The 15,654-nt window shown below is 33.6% G+C and overlaps 1 protein-coding gene across 1 annotated transcript in view; it reads left to right on the top strand.

Annotated features, from left to right (window-relative positions):
* The window catches only part of LOC134726088 (receptor-type tyrosine-protein phosphatase T-like), a 37,238-nt gene extending 28,543 nt beyond the window's left edge, over positions 1 to 8,695 (top strand). The window contains exons 23-30 of the mRNA XM_063590517.1: positions 1,515 to 1,664; positions 1,764 to 1,863; positions 3,336 to 3,409; positions 3,713 to 3,838; positions 4,849 to 4,962; positions 5,725 to 5,879; positions 7,554 to 7,689; positions 8,141 to 8,695. Of these exons, the coding sequence (XP_063446587.1) occupies positions 1,515 to 1,664; positions 1,764 to 1,863; positions 3,336 to 3,409; positions 3,713 to 3,838; positions 4,849 to 4,962; positions 5,725 to 5,879; positions 7,554 to 7,689; positions 8,141 to 8,212 (927 nt within the window). The 3' untranslated portion in view covers positions 8,213 to 8,695. The remainder of the gene's footprint in view (positions 1 to 1,514; positions 1,665 to 1,763; positions 1,864 to 3,335; positions 3,410 to 3,712; positions 3,839 to 4,848; positions 4,963 to 5,724; positions 5,880 to 7,553; positions 7,690 to 8,140) is intronic.
* Positions 8,696 to 15,654: the final 6,959 nt, after the last annotated feature.

Here is a 15,654-nt window from a genome sequence, read left to right as displayed (position 1 = left end):
ACTCAATTAAACTGACTTTTACACACCATTGGTGTTTTATCCAAGAACAATGATTATGTAATAAATGAATTACGACTTAAGAGCATTACATACGCATTTAACTTTTAAATGACATTGATTGACAGTTTTAGTCATTTTTTATCACTGTACAAAAAAGACGTGAGCAACATCTCATTTGACGAATCATCTGTAATTCCCTTCTATCAAACATGTCAAACATGCAACGTTCATGAAACATGGGAACATTCATGCAGCAGTTATGTTCGTCTAGACTTAATCATCTCATCAAAAGAAATGGTTCCAGGCCTATATTAAATGTTTGGAACGGTGTTTTGTTTTGTATTTTTGCAATAGTCCCAGAAGTTAGCGTTGTCCAAACCACGCAAGAAACATTATAAGTATCTAAGTAATACATGTAATGAACCAAATTGGTAACAGTTTTATAATCATAAAACAGGTTAAGAAGACGCCTATGAATATTCCAAAATTTTTTAAACCGTTTCTTTCGATCCCTTTTCATTACTTTTTTGTTTCATAAATTAAAAGATACGTTTTACACTTGTAAGTTTAGGGGCCCTTTATAGCTTGTGTTCTTTGTGAGCCAAGGCTCTGTGTTGATCACCGTACTTTGACTTATAATGGTTTACTTTAATAAGTTGTGACTTGAATGCAGAGTTGTCTCATTAGCACTCATACCAAATCTTCTTATATCCATATATTTAGGAAATTATATCATTCCTCCCAGATTACTAATGTGTTAACCATTGTAAACTGTGCTTTTTTGTTAAGCTATTTCTAATTTTGTTCGCACTTGAATTACTTAAGTAAAGTTTGTCTTCCAAATTTAAATGATTACACTACATATGCAGTTACTTAACCTTAAGAAGATAAAGACAGCAGATAATCATTATCTGAATATTATGAATTTGACCAAAAGTTTGAATTTGTATACGACATCAATATAGAACGGTTCCCTTTGTTTGTTGATGTGCATAAATTTGTAGTAACGAAGTAACAATACAACGTATTAACATTAACTGACCTTAAGTCATCGTAGGTGGGGTATGTATCACAAACAAATCTACTGAACAAAATGCTTTCGTTTAATCGTAGTTTAAGTTCAAGATAGAAATTTTTATACTAGAACATATTATATGACAATTTTTTAAAGGTTACGAGTCAACAAATAATTTGTGAATTAGTTGAACCGACACACAACACATTTTTTGAAAGATTTTGAAAGATTTTGAAAGATTTTGAAAGAATTTTTGAAAAATTTTGAAACGCACATATTATACACTTTTGTCCGTGTTAATCTTCTACTGTTTTTTTTTAACTCATTTCTGAGTCATATTATTTGAAGTAAATATCTGACAACATCCAATTTACAATATCAAGTTTAACTACATTTCATTTTAGATATTTCTTACTGACTACATTACGTGTAAAATATTGAATCTCGAAAACAAATGTTGTATAATTGTAGTTTAATTATGTAAGGTATATACTTGTAGGAACAATACGAAGCTGTGTTTGAAGCATTACAAGAATTATTTACCGTGCCAGACACCTCCATTCCATTACAAGATTTTTGTAAACATGTTGACAAACAGGACAATATGACGGTTCCACGAAACCAAAATGTATACAGATTAGAGTTTCAGGTATGTAGTTAGTGTGGTTTCATATGTGGGAAAGCGACATATATAACATATGTTGACTTTCAACGAATGCATACAATGCTGCATACTTTTCTTTTTTAGAGATTACAAAGTCTTTGTCCATCATATTCAGCTGATAAACATAAATCTGCTAAACTAAAGGAGAACGTTTCGAAGAATGCAGTGAAAGAGATTTTACCACGTGAGTGTTGTTTCCTTTTTTCAGTATGTATAAAAAAAACCAGACGAAAGATACCAGAGGGACATTCACACTAATAAGTCGAAAATAGACTGACAATGTTATGGCTTAGAAAGACCCAGGCCAACTGACAAACTCTAGTAAACAAACAACAACAAGGAAATACGAACCCCTTCAAAAACTCGAAATAATCTTAGCAAATCATGTTCAACATGTGGCACCCTTCGTACAACTCATGTCAGTACACCCGCGGTATTAAGTCTAGAATGTCTAATCCGGTAAGCTATATTCGTTTAAACGGGACGGGATGGTAGTTACTACAACGAAAACATATGATACGAATATTCTATAATGGTCAATCAACTTGATAACATTTATAAAGGGATGATTTCAACTTCACCATTTGGAAATCCCGAAATCGGTTTAATAGCTTTCTTAAGCTTGTGAGCAGCGACCCTCTGAATACAAAATCATGATACGAAATAAAAGCTCGATATAAAATATATACTTCTTATGTATAACTGCTGTGTTGCAAATGGAATGATTTCAATTGAAAACCCGAACGTGTCAAGTTTATATTTGGACGTGTATTGTAGGTAAAAAAACAATTGCTCGTTCTCGTCTGAGTTGTTTGCATTTAACACAAAAATGTGCCATTAACACATGGAGCATTAAAAACTCGCCGTGAAAGCTAGTATATTATTTATATACAGTTTTGAATTCATTAGACAATAAAAGCATGCATACAAATACCTTACTTGCCTGCTGCTTTATGTATTTTGCCATAATATTCAAAGCTACAATGTAATAAAAAGAACACATGTTATTTCTGTGAACGTTAAGTCAAAACGTTCTAACAACAGTGTGTATTTGTGAAAGGAATAAGTCACATGCTGGTTGATTTGTTATACATCCCAAAGTAAAACAATAGCATTATACCCAGTGATTTCAGTAACGAATACAGACAAACATAATTTTATTTGCTGGAGTTAACATTTGACCAACAAATTAAAACATAAAATACCGACCAAAAATTGTTTCACCGACTTAATAAGTACATTTGTTTAACATCGAGCACTTTCTCTCCCTGTTGTTAAAACGTGTTTTGTTTCATTGGGTTCACATACCGATTCGAAGTGTCGAATGAGTGTGTTATGCTTTCTGTTTGTATAATACATTTGTAAATGTACAACACCAGAACAAACTTTCATCTCAGCAATTATGTTATGTTACAGATAACGAATAAATATAATATTATATATGGAAAGTAATTTTTGAAATTGTTACTACTGGTCTCCTGACAGATGTGAGACGGAATGTCTCATTGAGAAAAAACATGAATTAAGAACCAACAACGAGACATTTCAAAAAAAATAAGTACTTATTTTTATTTCTTAAACTATGTACATTGTATTTGGACTTTTGTACACATATTCTAGATTTTGGTTTTATGTCCAATTTGGTTTGCATTTTAGATGACGATTACAGGCCATATCTTATGTCCTTCGGCAAGAACAGAAACGATTACATAAATGCAGTTATGATACCTGTTAGTATATACAGTGTGTGTATTAGCCACGGTTGATTTATTCATGGACAGTTTTATAATGTTAATTTTGAATGTTGAACCATTTTTAGATTGTACCACTTTCTTTCTATGTGGCCGTACCCGTAATCTTTTTGAATTTGAAAATATATTTAAATGTATTGAAAAACTTTGCAAAACATATTGATGAACTTTCAAGTAAAAAATATCAAACGTTTCGTTTTTTAAATACATGTTTCATCAAAATATTCAAGATTTTAATATTAAAATTAAATAACTTGAAAAACGGAAATCATATTATTTCAGGGATACTCTTCAAATGGCAGCTTTTTGGTAACCCAATGTCCATTGAAAGAAACTGTGGTTGATTTCTGGACAATGGTGTATGATCATGACTCCAGTATTGTTGTTTTATTGGATACACCTAATGAAGTGAGTCAATTATAAACCACTTTCATTGTTTTGTCATCATAATCATGATAATGTACCTAAAACAAACCAGTCGATTTCGTGAAAACTAAAACATAATTAGGTTATATCAACAATGGTAATTTAATAAGCAGAAGCAATGGTCATGTTTGAAAAAAAAATCTGTAGATTTATATTTATGATAATAATGACATTTTCTTAACAGTTCTTAAAAATAACGGACTACGTGAATCAAACATGCAAACATAAACAAGAAAAAAAATCCAATACATTCGTTTAAGTACACACACAAAAATCCGTCTATACGAAACTGGGAAATTTTGACATAAATGTTTTTCACCATTTAAAACAAATATTGGATATCTTGTTATGGAAATTCAAGACCTCATAATGATAGAACAGAGAGATAGGGAAAATAGTTAATTTAGGTCATCATAAAGTGACATATATTAAGGGAGAACACATATAAGTGTTGTTTATTTTTTTAATTTTTTTTTTTATTATTCGTAGAACTTGATATTAGAAACACATCTTTGATGTATTTTTGTTTAAACGCATTTTTTTCATATACCAGAGAAAATAAAACTTATTTCATAAATTCATATCAATCGATAAAGACGATTATTGACCTCTTTTTTTTCTATTTTGTGTGTCTATAATTTAATTGCATAAATAAGGTATATCCAATTTGTTTTAAATTATGAAAAAATTGTATCGAATTAAAACATATGCCGTCGGGATAAATCTTTCTACTACATACATGTATAGTTAAACAGCTAATCTTTCACATTATTCAGGGCAAACTATACAAAGCATTTATCTATATTTTTTTATTACTTCCATGAAGGAATCATTAATTTAAAACAAAAATGAAAAGTTTAATCCAAAACAATTTAAATAAAAAAAAATCTGTCTTCAAAACCTGTAGATCGAAAGTACAATGCAATTTAACTTTACCCACAGGTTGCGTCTGAAGCGCGTTTGTAAAATTTTATAATTTGCTGTATTTAAAGGATGCTCAATTGTGGTTAGGAAAAGATAAAACACTCAAGTTAGAAGGTTTCGACATTGACCTTGACATTGACAATACACCAGAAGGAGTTCAGCTTATCCTGGTTCATAAAGAGGTGAGCAAATAAGAATTGTGATTAAAAAATGAATTGTTTGTTTCGTAATATCTTCGACACAAGTGATAACATAGTTTAATTTTACTGACAAATGTATCCTAGATACACCAAGCTTAATATATATATTGCATGTAGAAAATTAAACTTGTAATTTCAAAACTTACAATTTTGTCAAAACAGACAGGAGTCAGAAAATTAAAAAAGAAACAGTGGATGTTCTGCACTCACAAATGAACCGTAACACTTTTCAAATGTATAAAGGAAAAATTTCTAATGAATATTAAGAGCATTTATGGTTATACAGACTTATACGTACTCATGCAGTATTTTTACGAAACATTATTTCATTAATATATAGTTATTATTTAGCTGAAACAATAACTTGACTGCTGAATATAAAAAAATAAGAAGGTGTGGTATGATTGCCGTTTAGACAATTTTCAACAAGAGAACAAATGACAAATGAAACAGTAATAAAAACATATTAGTCATTTTGGTCATCGTACGCCCTTCATCAATGAACAAAGCCAATACCGCATAGTCAGTTATAAAAGACCATGAAATGACAAATGTAAAATAATTCAAACGGTAAAACTAACAGTCTGAAAAATGTGCAAAATAACAAATATTATAAACATCAACAAACGAAAACCACTGAAGGACATATTACCGTTGTTATTTAAATAATACTATCTACTCAGCACCGTGACTAAAAAACGAGTACAAGCATATACAATTCATATTTGTGTCCGTATTTTTAAGAATCAACCAGAAAAAAGGTCGATATTTGTTTTCTATGCAAAAGAATTTGAAAATGGCAGCCCCTCACTACCTTCAACAACTAATATGATTGTACTATTGGAAAAAGTTACTGAGCAACGAAAACAGCGCACAGGTCCAGTGACTGTTGTGTGCAGGTATTTTACAAGCTTTATATTATTTTTGTTTGACAATATAATGCAAAATGCATTTAAAAATACATTTTTAAATTTAAATAAAGTTCACATACATTTCTTTTAAAATATCTAATTATATTCATTAACCAATGTCAATCCATTAATGCAGCTTTAAACTGAGACAATTAAAATGTTCATGTAAAAATTTAAAAAAAATATGGAAATTATGCTGCATATCGAAATATTGTTAAGCAATTGACCAAGTTAATACCTCTCCTCTTTGTTTTAAAGAATATGACTAGCTTTTGGTATCATTGTTGTTATCATGTTAAATATTACGTCGGAACAAAATTATAAAAAATAGTACTTTTCATGTTAAAAGTCAAAAACACAACAGACAACATAGACGTGTCAGCTGATTTGTATCTGTACAATGTTTCTTTTTCATCAAAACTAAGTGTTTTCTATATATTATGATTTTTGTCGAGCCTGCAACTTTTGTTGCAGAAAGCTCGACATAGGGATAGTGATCCGGAGGCGGCGGCTACGGCGGCGGCGGCGGCGGTGTTAGCTCACTTCTTAAAAGCTTTAAATTTTAGAAGGTAGAAGACCTGGATGCTTCATACTTTGTATATAGATGCCTCAAGTTACGAACTTTCCGTCAGTCACATGTCCAATGTCCTTGACCTCATTTTTAATGGTTCAGTGACTACTTGAAAAAAAAGTTCAGATTTTTTATAATGTTAAATTCTGTCTTATTATAACTAATTGGATAACTATATTTGGTATGTGCGTACCTTGCAAGGTCGTCATGCCTGTCAGACCGTTTTCACTTGACCTCGCCCTCATTTCATGGATCAGTGAACAAGGTTAAGTTTTCGTGGTCAAGTCCATATCTCAGATACTATAAGCAATAGGGCTAGTATATTCGGTGTATGGAAGCACTGTAAGGTTTACATGTCCAACTGGCAGGTGTCATCTGACCTTGACCTCATTTTCATGGTTCAGTGGTTATAGTTAAGTTTTTGTGTTTTTGGTCTGTTTTTCTTATACTATATGCAATTAGTCTACTATAATTGGTGTATGGAATGATTGTAAGGTGTACATGTCTAACTGACAGGTGTCATCTGACCTCGACCTCATTTTCATGGTTCAGTGGTCAAAGTTAAGTTTTTTAGTTTTGGTCTATTTTTCTAATACTTTATGCATTAGGTCAACTATATTTGGTGTATGGAAATATTTTATGATCTATATGTCGGTTACGCAGGTTTAATTTGACCGTGACCTCATTTTTACATTCCATTGCTAAGTTTTAAGTGTTTGTGTTTTGGTCTGTTTTTCTTTATTTATAAGCAATAAGTCAACTATATTTGTTGTATTGAAGAATTGTTAGCTGTACATGTCTGCCTGGCATGGTTCATCTGACCTTGACCTCATTTTCATGGTTCATTGATCAATGTTTCATTTGCTTGGTTAATGTTGAGTTTATGTGACAGTTGTAATAAAGCTTTATATTTAGGTCTATCATGATAGTATCAATGATTAGTAAAGAAGGCGAGACATTTCAGTGTGTGCACTCTTGTTGTCTATATAAACAGTGAAATTATCATTGATTGATTTCAAGTTGTATGCATTGCTAACATGACAGCAAATAAAACATGAGTTATGTATGTTTGATTTACATATATTTTCCAGAAATGGTGCCACGAAAAGCGGATTGTTTGTTGCATTAAGTTTGATTTTAGAGAAAATGAAGATAGACGATCAAGTCGATGTGTTCCAAGTTATAAGAACAATACAATTACGACGACCAGAATTCCTGTCAAATTTTGTAAGTTTTTTTCTATAAAGACATTGATAAATATGTAATACGTATTTACATCAGAGAAGGAGTTTCAGCTGCATTATTGATTTCTTGTATAACTATTTATCAGAGCCTTACAAAATCTGCGAAAAAGCTTAAGTTAAGATCATACTGTACAAACACATCAATTATACATCATCTTAAAAGTAAAAAAGACATACGGTACCGTGATCCATAGTTGTTAATGTCTGTGTCATTTGGTCTCTTGTGAAGAGTTGTATCCTTGGCAATCATACCACATCTTTTTTCTAATATTTTTTAATGATTTTTATTTCTAGCCTTATACATGTATTCTATATCTTATACATTCAATTTGTAAATTCATATCTTATTTGACAACCTGAAACCGTATTCAAACAAGTCGAACAGCTTCTTATACTTGATTAATGTAAGTTGTTGATATTTTTTCTGTTTTTAGGATCAGTACAAGTACTGCTACCAGTGTATCAAATATTTCATAGAACAGGATTCGGTATATGCAAATCTCTAGTTCAATGACGCTGTCAGTTTGAGGAAGCAACGGGTTTCTTTACACGTACATTTCGTCATTTAATATGAAAACTATCTTTGTATGGATTTAAATACGAAAGTCGCATATTATGTTATAAATACAATGTGTATAAAAAATATAGTTACAAAAAAGTCATGTATATGGTATAAATAAAATTATTCGTATTTATTAAGATTATTCGTATTGATGACTGGTCCGGTCAACATTATCAATTTGTCAGAAGGATTTTTATGTATGTATATATCTTTTTATATAAATTTAAAAAATGATATTAGATGAAACCGTATTGAAACTTCAAACGAATACATGTACTATACAAAGAAATCTGATCGTCCGCTTGTTTTTACCGCTATAAGATGTATTCTTTTCTTGAGGTGCTGCAACACAATTTTATGCGTAGAAGTATTATTCAAAATGACACATTATTTAGGTGATTCAGACAATGTGTTGTTATAACTGTTGCAGAATATGTTCAACCGATCAATATTGAGAATCAACGTTAACACAATTCGTAGAATAATGATTAATTCTTTACTATTAATTTGGTGATGTCTGAGATTTAGATAAAAGTCTTATACGAAACCGCTATCGTGCGCGTATGTAACCTGCAGTGGTCAATTGATATAAATTATCAACGTGCAATGTATTGTATAGGAGTAACACGTCGAATGTGCAGCAGGATTCTGCTGACTCTTCCGATGCAACATTGGTTCTCTTTTGTAGGGTTCATGTTGCTCAGTCTTCAGTTTGATATGCATTTATGTGTTTTTGTTGTCTTGTCATGATTGTTTGTTTTTCTGACTAGGCATTTTCGACTTGTGAATAAAATTGAAATGGGGAATATATCAAAGAGACAACAACCGACCAAAGAACACTAATGGGTCTTCAACGCAGCGAGAAGACCCCGCACCCGGAGGTGGTTCTCAGCTGGCCCCGCAAAAAGTAGTTGTTTAGTAAAATGGTCGTCACACTCCAAAACATATAAATTAACGAAAATGTGAAACAAATATACAAGACATGCGCAAAAATGTGGCAGGGTTATTAGAAACACATAGTAATACGAATAGTAAAACTTAGTTAAAAAGAAATCCGAGTCCGATGTCAGAATACGGCACAAAAAAAACTAAGTAAAATGACAATGATACATAAATTAACAAAGGACTACTCGACATGTCAGCTCTAGACCTCAATTAAAATTTTGAAAAATTATGGCATCATCTCATAAAAATCAAGTAAAATTTCTCCCGTTAGGGGTCTAGTATCATACCATCATAAAATATATGACACGAACATAACCCACATTATGCCAACAACTGCTTTTAAAATAATAGTGTTGATTTCCAATGCAGAGAACCTATAAGTGAATCAAATGTAATATCAACATATGCAATCCTTAATGACATGCCAACAGAATCGTAACCACTCCTATTTCGGCTCATTTTTACGTTTGAATTTCAAATATTCGGCTAAGAACTCAACTTTTGAAATCCTTTATTATACATAAAGCATGTGTTCAATTTGTTGTTTATGTCAGATTTTAAAAGTTTCTTTGTTAAGCCTCGGTCACACCTTAAAGCCTCGGTCTCTGATAGCACGAACGGACGACTAACGGATACCTTTTTTTCAATCCGTTCATGTCCGTTAGACGTCCGTTCTTATCCGTTCGACGTCCGTTCATATCCGTTGCATGTCCGTTAAGCGTACGTTTTATCCGTCGATGTCCGTTCTCTCCGGTGGAAAATTTTGAGCATGTTCAAAAACTTTGAACGGACGTCATACGGATAACCTGTCCGTTGAACGTCCGTTTTGTACAGAACTCGTCGGTTTCGTTTCCGTTTTGTATCCGTCACGCGTCCGTTATATATCCGTTGGAGGTCTGGAAGATAAATTCACCAACGACTTCTACCGGACGTTTAACTGATAAAACGCATGTTGAACAGATGAGAAACGGACTTCTACCGGACGTATTACGGATAAAACGGATGATTAACGGATCTGAAACGGATAAATGCAACTTGAAAATTTCGCGTCAGAAATGCCATTTATTGGTATTTCAGATTTCTTAATGTTCATGAATTCTTATCATTGCTTAGTATTCATAATCGATCTTAGAGTCTTCACAATCAAGCAGTTCTTATTCAGGCCAGACACTGCCCTTTGGTGGAATTTAGAAGAACAAACCAAAACCAGTTACACAGAAACATTTTGAATATGTATGCGATTTACATGTATTATATTTGTCGCCTTTTATTTTTCTGTATATCTTGTTCATCCAGTACGCTTCCGTTAGGTGTCCGTTTTATGCGGTGCTCGTCCGTTGGATGTACGTTTGGCATCCGTTCTGTCCGGTACGTTTTTGTTTCTCGTACGTAGCATATCCTGTGTGTGTCCGCTGTGCATCCGTTTTATTCGGTCAGGACATCAACGGGCACCCAACGGATAAATTTTTTGTCAAAGAACAACTTTTATTTTCATCCGTTAGGCGTCCGTTCATGCTATCAGGTAAGGTGTGACAGAGGCTTAACGAATAGCTCATACGAACGCCTAACGGATAACTATTTTTCAATCCGTTCATGTCTGTTAGACGTCCGTCCAAATCCGTTGCATGTCCGTTGAGCGTACGTTTTATCCGTCGACATCTGTTTTGTCCGGGGGAAAATTTGGAGGATGTTCAAAACTTTGAACGGATGTCCAACGGATGAAATGTCCGTTGAACGTCCGATAGGCGTCCGTTTTGTACGGTACTCGTCCATTTCGTTTCTGTTTTGTATCTGTTACGCGTCCGTTATACATCCGTTGGAGGTCTGGCAGATAAATAAACCAACGGACGTCTACCGGATTTGTAACGGATAAAACGGATGTAGTAATATCATAGGTGAGCCCTTGCTCGATATGACCAAATTTATATAAGTATTGGGTGAAAATTGGGTTTGAACTTAGCCATATCGAGATACATGTACTTCCGTGTTTTTTTTTGTTTGTTGTTTTTTTTTTTTTTTTTTTTTTTTTTTAAGTTTTGTACCGATGTCACACGTTCATTCCATCTATACGGTACCACCATTTTACACAGAACATGTGCAAATCCACCTTTGTATCGACATCATGCACAGAGGGTGTGCAAGTCCACCTTTGTATTGACAGCATGCACAGAGCATGTGCAAGTCCACCTTTGTATCGACATCATGCAGAGCATGTGCAAGTCCCGCTTAGCTCTGATAGCAGCGGCCAAACTGAATGTATTGGTCAAATCTCGCGGGACTCACTTATGATATAGTAATATCATAGGTGAGCCCTTGCTCGATATGACCAAATTTATATAAGTATTGGGTGAAAATTGGGTTACACAGCAGACCTCAATACTATAAGCTAGTATAACGACAACACACTTATAATTCCCAATTCTAACCTTTACATTCCCAATACTCACCCAAAACTTAAAAAATTGTCTTGTATAAATGAAGAAGTCAAAATTCTTATACAAATGGGAGTCCATGACAAAACTTGAAATATCGCCAACTAAGCAAACATCAAAAAGTTAAGAAATTTCAAATGAATACATCCTATGCAGAAAACTGATAAAAGCAGATTATGCCAACTGTTTACTCTTCCGTATACTTCTTGACGTGTTGTTTCCGAGACTTTCACGTGCATGCTCCATATCATGAATTTTAACAAACGTATGCAACCTATGACTTAAATTAAAGTGTTAATATTTTCAGTTGAACCGCTCTTATGTTTGACAGAGCGAACTATCTGTTATGCAGTAGTTTTTGCATATTTCGAGAACGATCAAGTGGTGCATGAGCTCTAGATGATTTATATGTATTACATCGGGTGACTAAGACAGGTTTTGTGTCTTTGCCCTTTATCCCGTATTTCCCATAATCAGGGAAATCCTCTTGAATATTCAATACATCCAATACATGTATGAAATAAAAAGAATGTGTAGAGAATGACATGTGTAATATGTTGTCCATATAAAATCAGATGTTGTTTAATTACTAATGAGACAACTAACCAGCCAAGATCAAATGTTGTTGATGTAAGCAATTCGCATACCTTAATAGAACAGAAACCACAAGTCTCCCTCTAAATTTAATAAACTTATTTCCAAAAACAAATTTCGTTAAACAGATTATGAAAAGTAATATTTATTAAAGAAAAGTGTATTCAATACAGTGCGTCTTCACAAAATTCAATTCTAACATACATGTACAAAATAGTAATACATAATATCCCTCGAAAAATAGAGGCAAATCCAATTTCAAAAATTCTCTATTTTTACATACCTTCATACTTAATACATAATATCCCTCAAAATACAAGCTAGTCATAGTCATAGTCAATATACATAAATAGTAGTAGTACATTATTCCCTCAAAATACAAAAAATAATTAAACAAGCATCATAAGTAACAAACTTTTACTCTAAACACTTCAAACTGTCACTGAAAAGCATTGGAAAGTTTATTGACCTCACAATACGACTCGAATATAGATCTACAGATATTAGATTCAGAAACCCCTGTATTAGCCATGATGGAACTGACTGACCCTCTTCCTACCATACTTGACAATCTACTATATCTTTGGTAAGAGGACGAAGAAGACCAACCTATATGCTGCATGATGTCACTTGTAGATCCCCCTGACAAAGCTAAAGTAATAGCACAAGCTCCGCGAATTCCATGAGGGGTCTCACCGTCGTAAATATCGAGTTTCTTTAAATATTTCCTCAAGCGATCATACATAGCATTCGAAGATACAGGATTGTCAGTAACATCTTTTGGATTTCTACTCAAAGTACGGAATAAATAACCAAAACGTAAATCAACTCCAAGTGCCCTGGCACCTTCAACGTACCTTTCCAGTGCTATGACTGGACAAATTAAAGTATCATCAAATCTTAAGATGGAAAATTCATTCACTTTCCCTTTTCCAAGTGTTTTGCCTACTGTGTGTGAAAATAGAAAACCGTCACCATTTGGTAATAATTTAACCTCTTGTGAAATACACAAGCCCAAGTCATTCGCTCTGTCTCCTGAAAAGTATTGAACTTTGAAAAATGCTTGATCTCTAAGGAATATGAATCTTTCAGAGGATTTCATAACAGGATCCAACAACAACTCATCAATATGAACACTAATTGATCGGAGTTTGTCTAAAAATAGAGGTTTTGCCTGCTTTTGTACAATATGGGATTTTGACTGCTCAAACTGAATAGCATGCAAATATTTGTCTACCTCTGGACTACACACAGGATTACCAATTTTAGTTATTTCATTCCACTCAGAACCCCGACCATTAGATTCAAATATAGCTTTTAATTGTCCTAGCATAGACTGACCAGTTCCTGCTGCTAACCTTAACGGACACTGACATGAATGAATACCCAACTTACCAAGAAATTCACAGGTTAAGTCATGTACTTGCGTTTTCCCCCTTGAATCCTTCATGACCATAAATCGCCTAACTTCTAAAGGGGAAGCGGTTTTTAAACACTTAACAGGTTCACCTTCAAATAAAAACTTCTCAAACTCTTTTTCCAGCGAAAGTTTTTTCTTATTATAACTATATAGTGCTTCCAATTAAACTGTCTAAATATCTCAAACGCCTTTCCACTGAACAATTATTCGTGATACTTTCCGAACTTTCAATCAAAATGGGTTTTTGTCCACATGACTGGCAAAATTGATACCCAACATCATTTGCATAACCACACACTAAACACTGTTCTGCTGGCAGCCAAACTCGTGGTACACCATTCTACAAAAAGGTAAAACTAAAAATGAAGTCGTGCGACAATTAAACGCCATGGTAAACCCTTAGTGTCCAACTTAAACCCTTTAGTAGATGGGTACAACAGGGCTTTGTGTTCATTTCGTTCAGCTAACACATTCCATACTGACACATGTTCCCAGAAAAAAGGCCACCACACTGGTCTTGGAAACAACTCAGGAACCACAAATGTACAACTCTTAACCCCAATCTGAGCACAAAACTTCAAAACGGCAAAAATTAAACAAAAAGGGGGGAACACATAAGGATTTTTTTCCAAATTCAAGTCCTGAGAAAAAACATTAACACCATCTGAAAGAACTGTGGGGAATGGTGTAAAATGTTTTAACGGATTACCATAAGTATCATTCATAGTATTAGAATCTAATGCCATCAAATCTGAAGTGTGGGGACCAAACCTCTCTTCAACAAATTTCCACTTCATAGGAGATAACATAGCATCTGATAATCTCAACTTTCTGGACTCCCTGTCAGCAGGGTTTCTACTAGAACTAACATATACAAGACGTAGGTCCATGTTAACTGTTTTTGAAAGAGTGAATATCTTTCTCAAAACTCCATTCAACGAGGGGTCTCTACCTCCTTGATTACTCCAAGCATTAACTACCGCAAGATTATCACAAAACGCGTCCACCGGAGAGTCGATAATTCTCTCTTTAACAGAATAGAGGGAGTGTAGTAGTGCATTTGCCTCCTTAACGTGGATAGGAGAGCTATCATTCTTATTCCAAAAGTCACCAAACTCTACCGTAACCTCTATGCAAATCATAAAGGCACCCCACTTAAAAAGCGACGAGTCAGTTGCTAAAATCAATTGTAAATGGGTTTCTAATCTCCAAAAGGCAGTTCCCTTCCAATTATCAAAAAAACGCCAATATTCCAACTCCTCTTTTAACTCTTTGTAAATGTTAATTTTCTTACTATTTTTAGAAGCAAGGCTTATGGCCCTATTGATTTCCCTTGAAAACAACCTGGCAGAGGGGACAGCAAGAAAAAATGAAATACATTTTCCTGCGAAACGTTGAAGGGTTTTAATGCCTACGTCATTACCATCAAGGATAGATTCCCTTAAAATTCTAAATGATTCTTTTTTCTGCTCCGGCAAGATGAAGGCCAGTTTTGCCGAGTCACAAAACATTCCCAAGAATTTCAAACACCTGGTTGGTATAAAGCAACACTTTTCCAAGTTTAAAAAATATCCCAATCTAACAAGAACCTGACACAGAATGTACAGACTTTTTACCAATTCGGCATGACCGGATTTCTTCTTCAAATTTGTATTTTCAAACTCGCAAACTAACCTGTCATCTATGTACAATAAAGAAGGTACACCAAGGGAGCGACAATAGCTGATTGGAACTAGACCAGTAGTGTGATAAATAAAAGCACTAGCTTTGAAGCCGAAAGGAAGAGAGTTAAAAACCATGTACCAGCCGGCCCGTACCAGCATGCAAACTGGATTCCAAAATACTGTCTAGAATTGGGATTTAAAAGTATATGATCGTAACCAGACTTATCATCAAGAGATGCCATGAAAAAATCCTTTTCTATTAATCTAGGAACCTCTTTCAGAGTATCTAACGAAAACGGGAAATCCTTAATCCATAAATTCAAGTATCTTT

This window comes from Mytilus trossulus, chromosome 1, assembly GCF_036588685.1.
Source record: "Mytilus trossulus isolate FHL-02 chromosome 1, PNRI_Mtr1.1.1.hap1, whole genome shotgun sequence".
Taxonomy (NCBI): Eukaryota; Metazoa; Mollusca; class Bivalvia; order Mytilida; family Mytilidae; genus Mytilus; species Mytilus trossulus.
The sequence above is the reverse complement of the archived record's forward strand: the minus strand, read 5'-3'. Positions and strand labels throughout refer to the sequence as shown.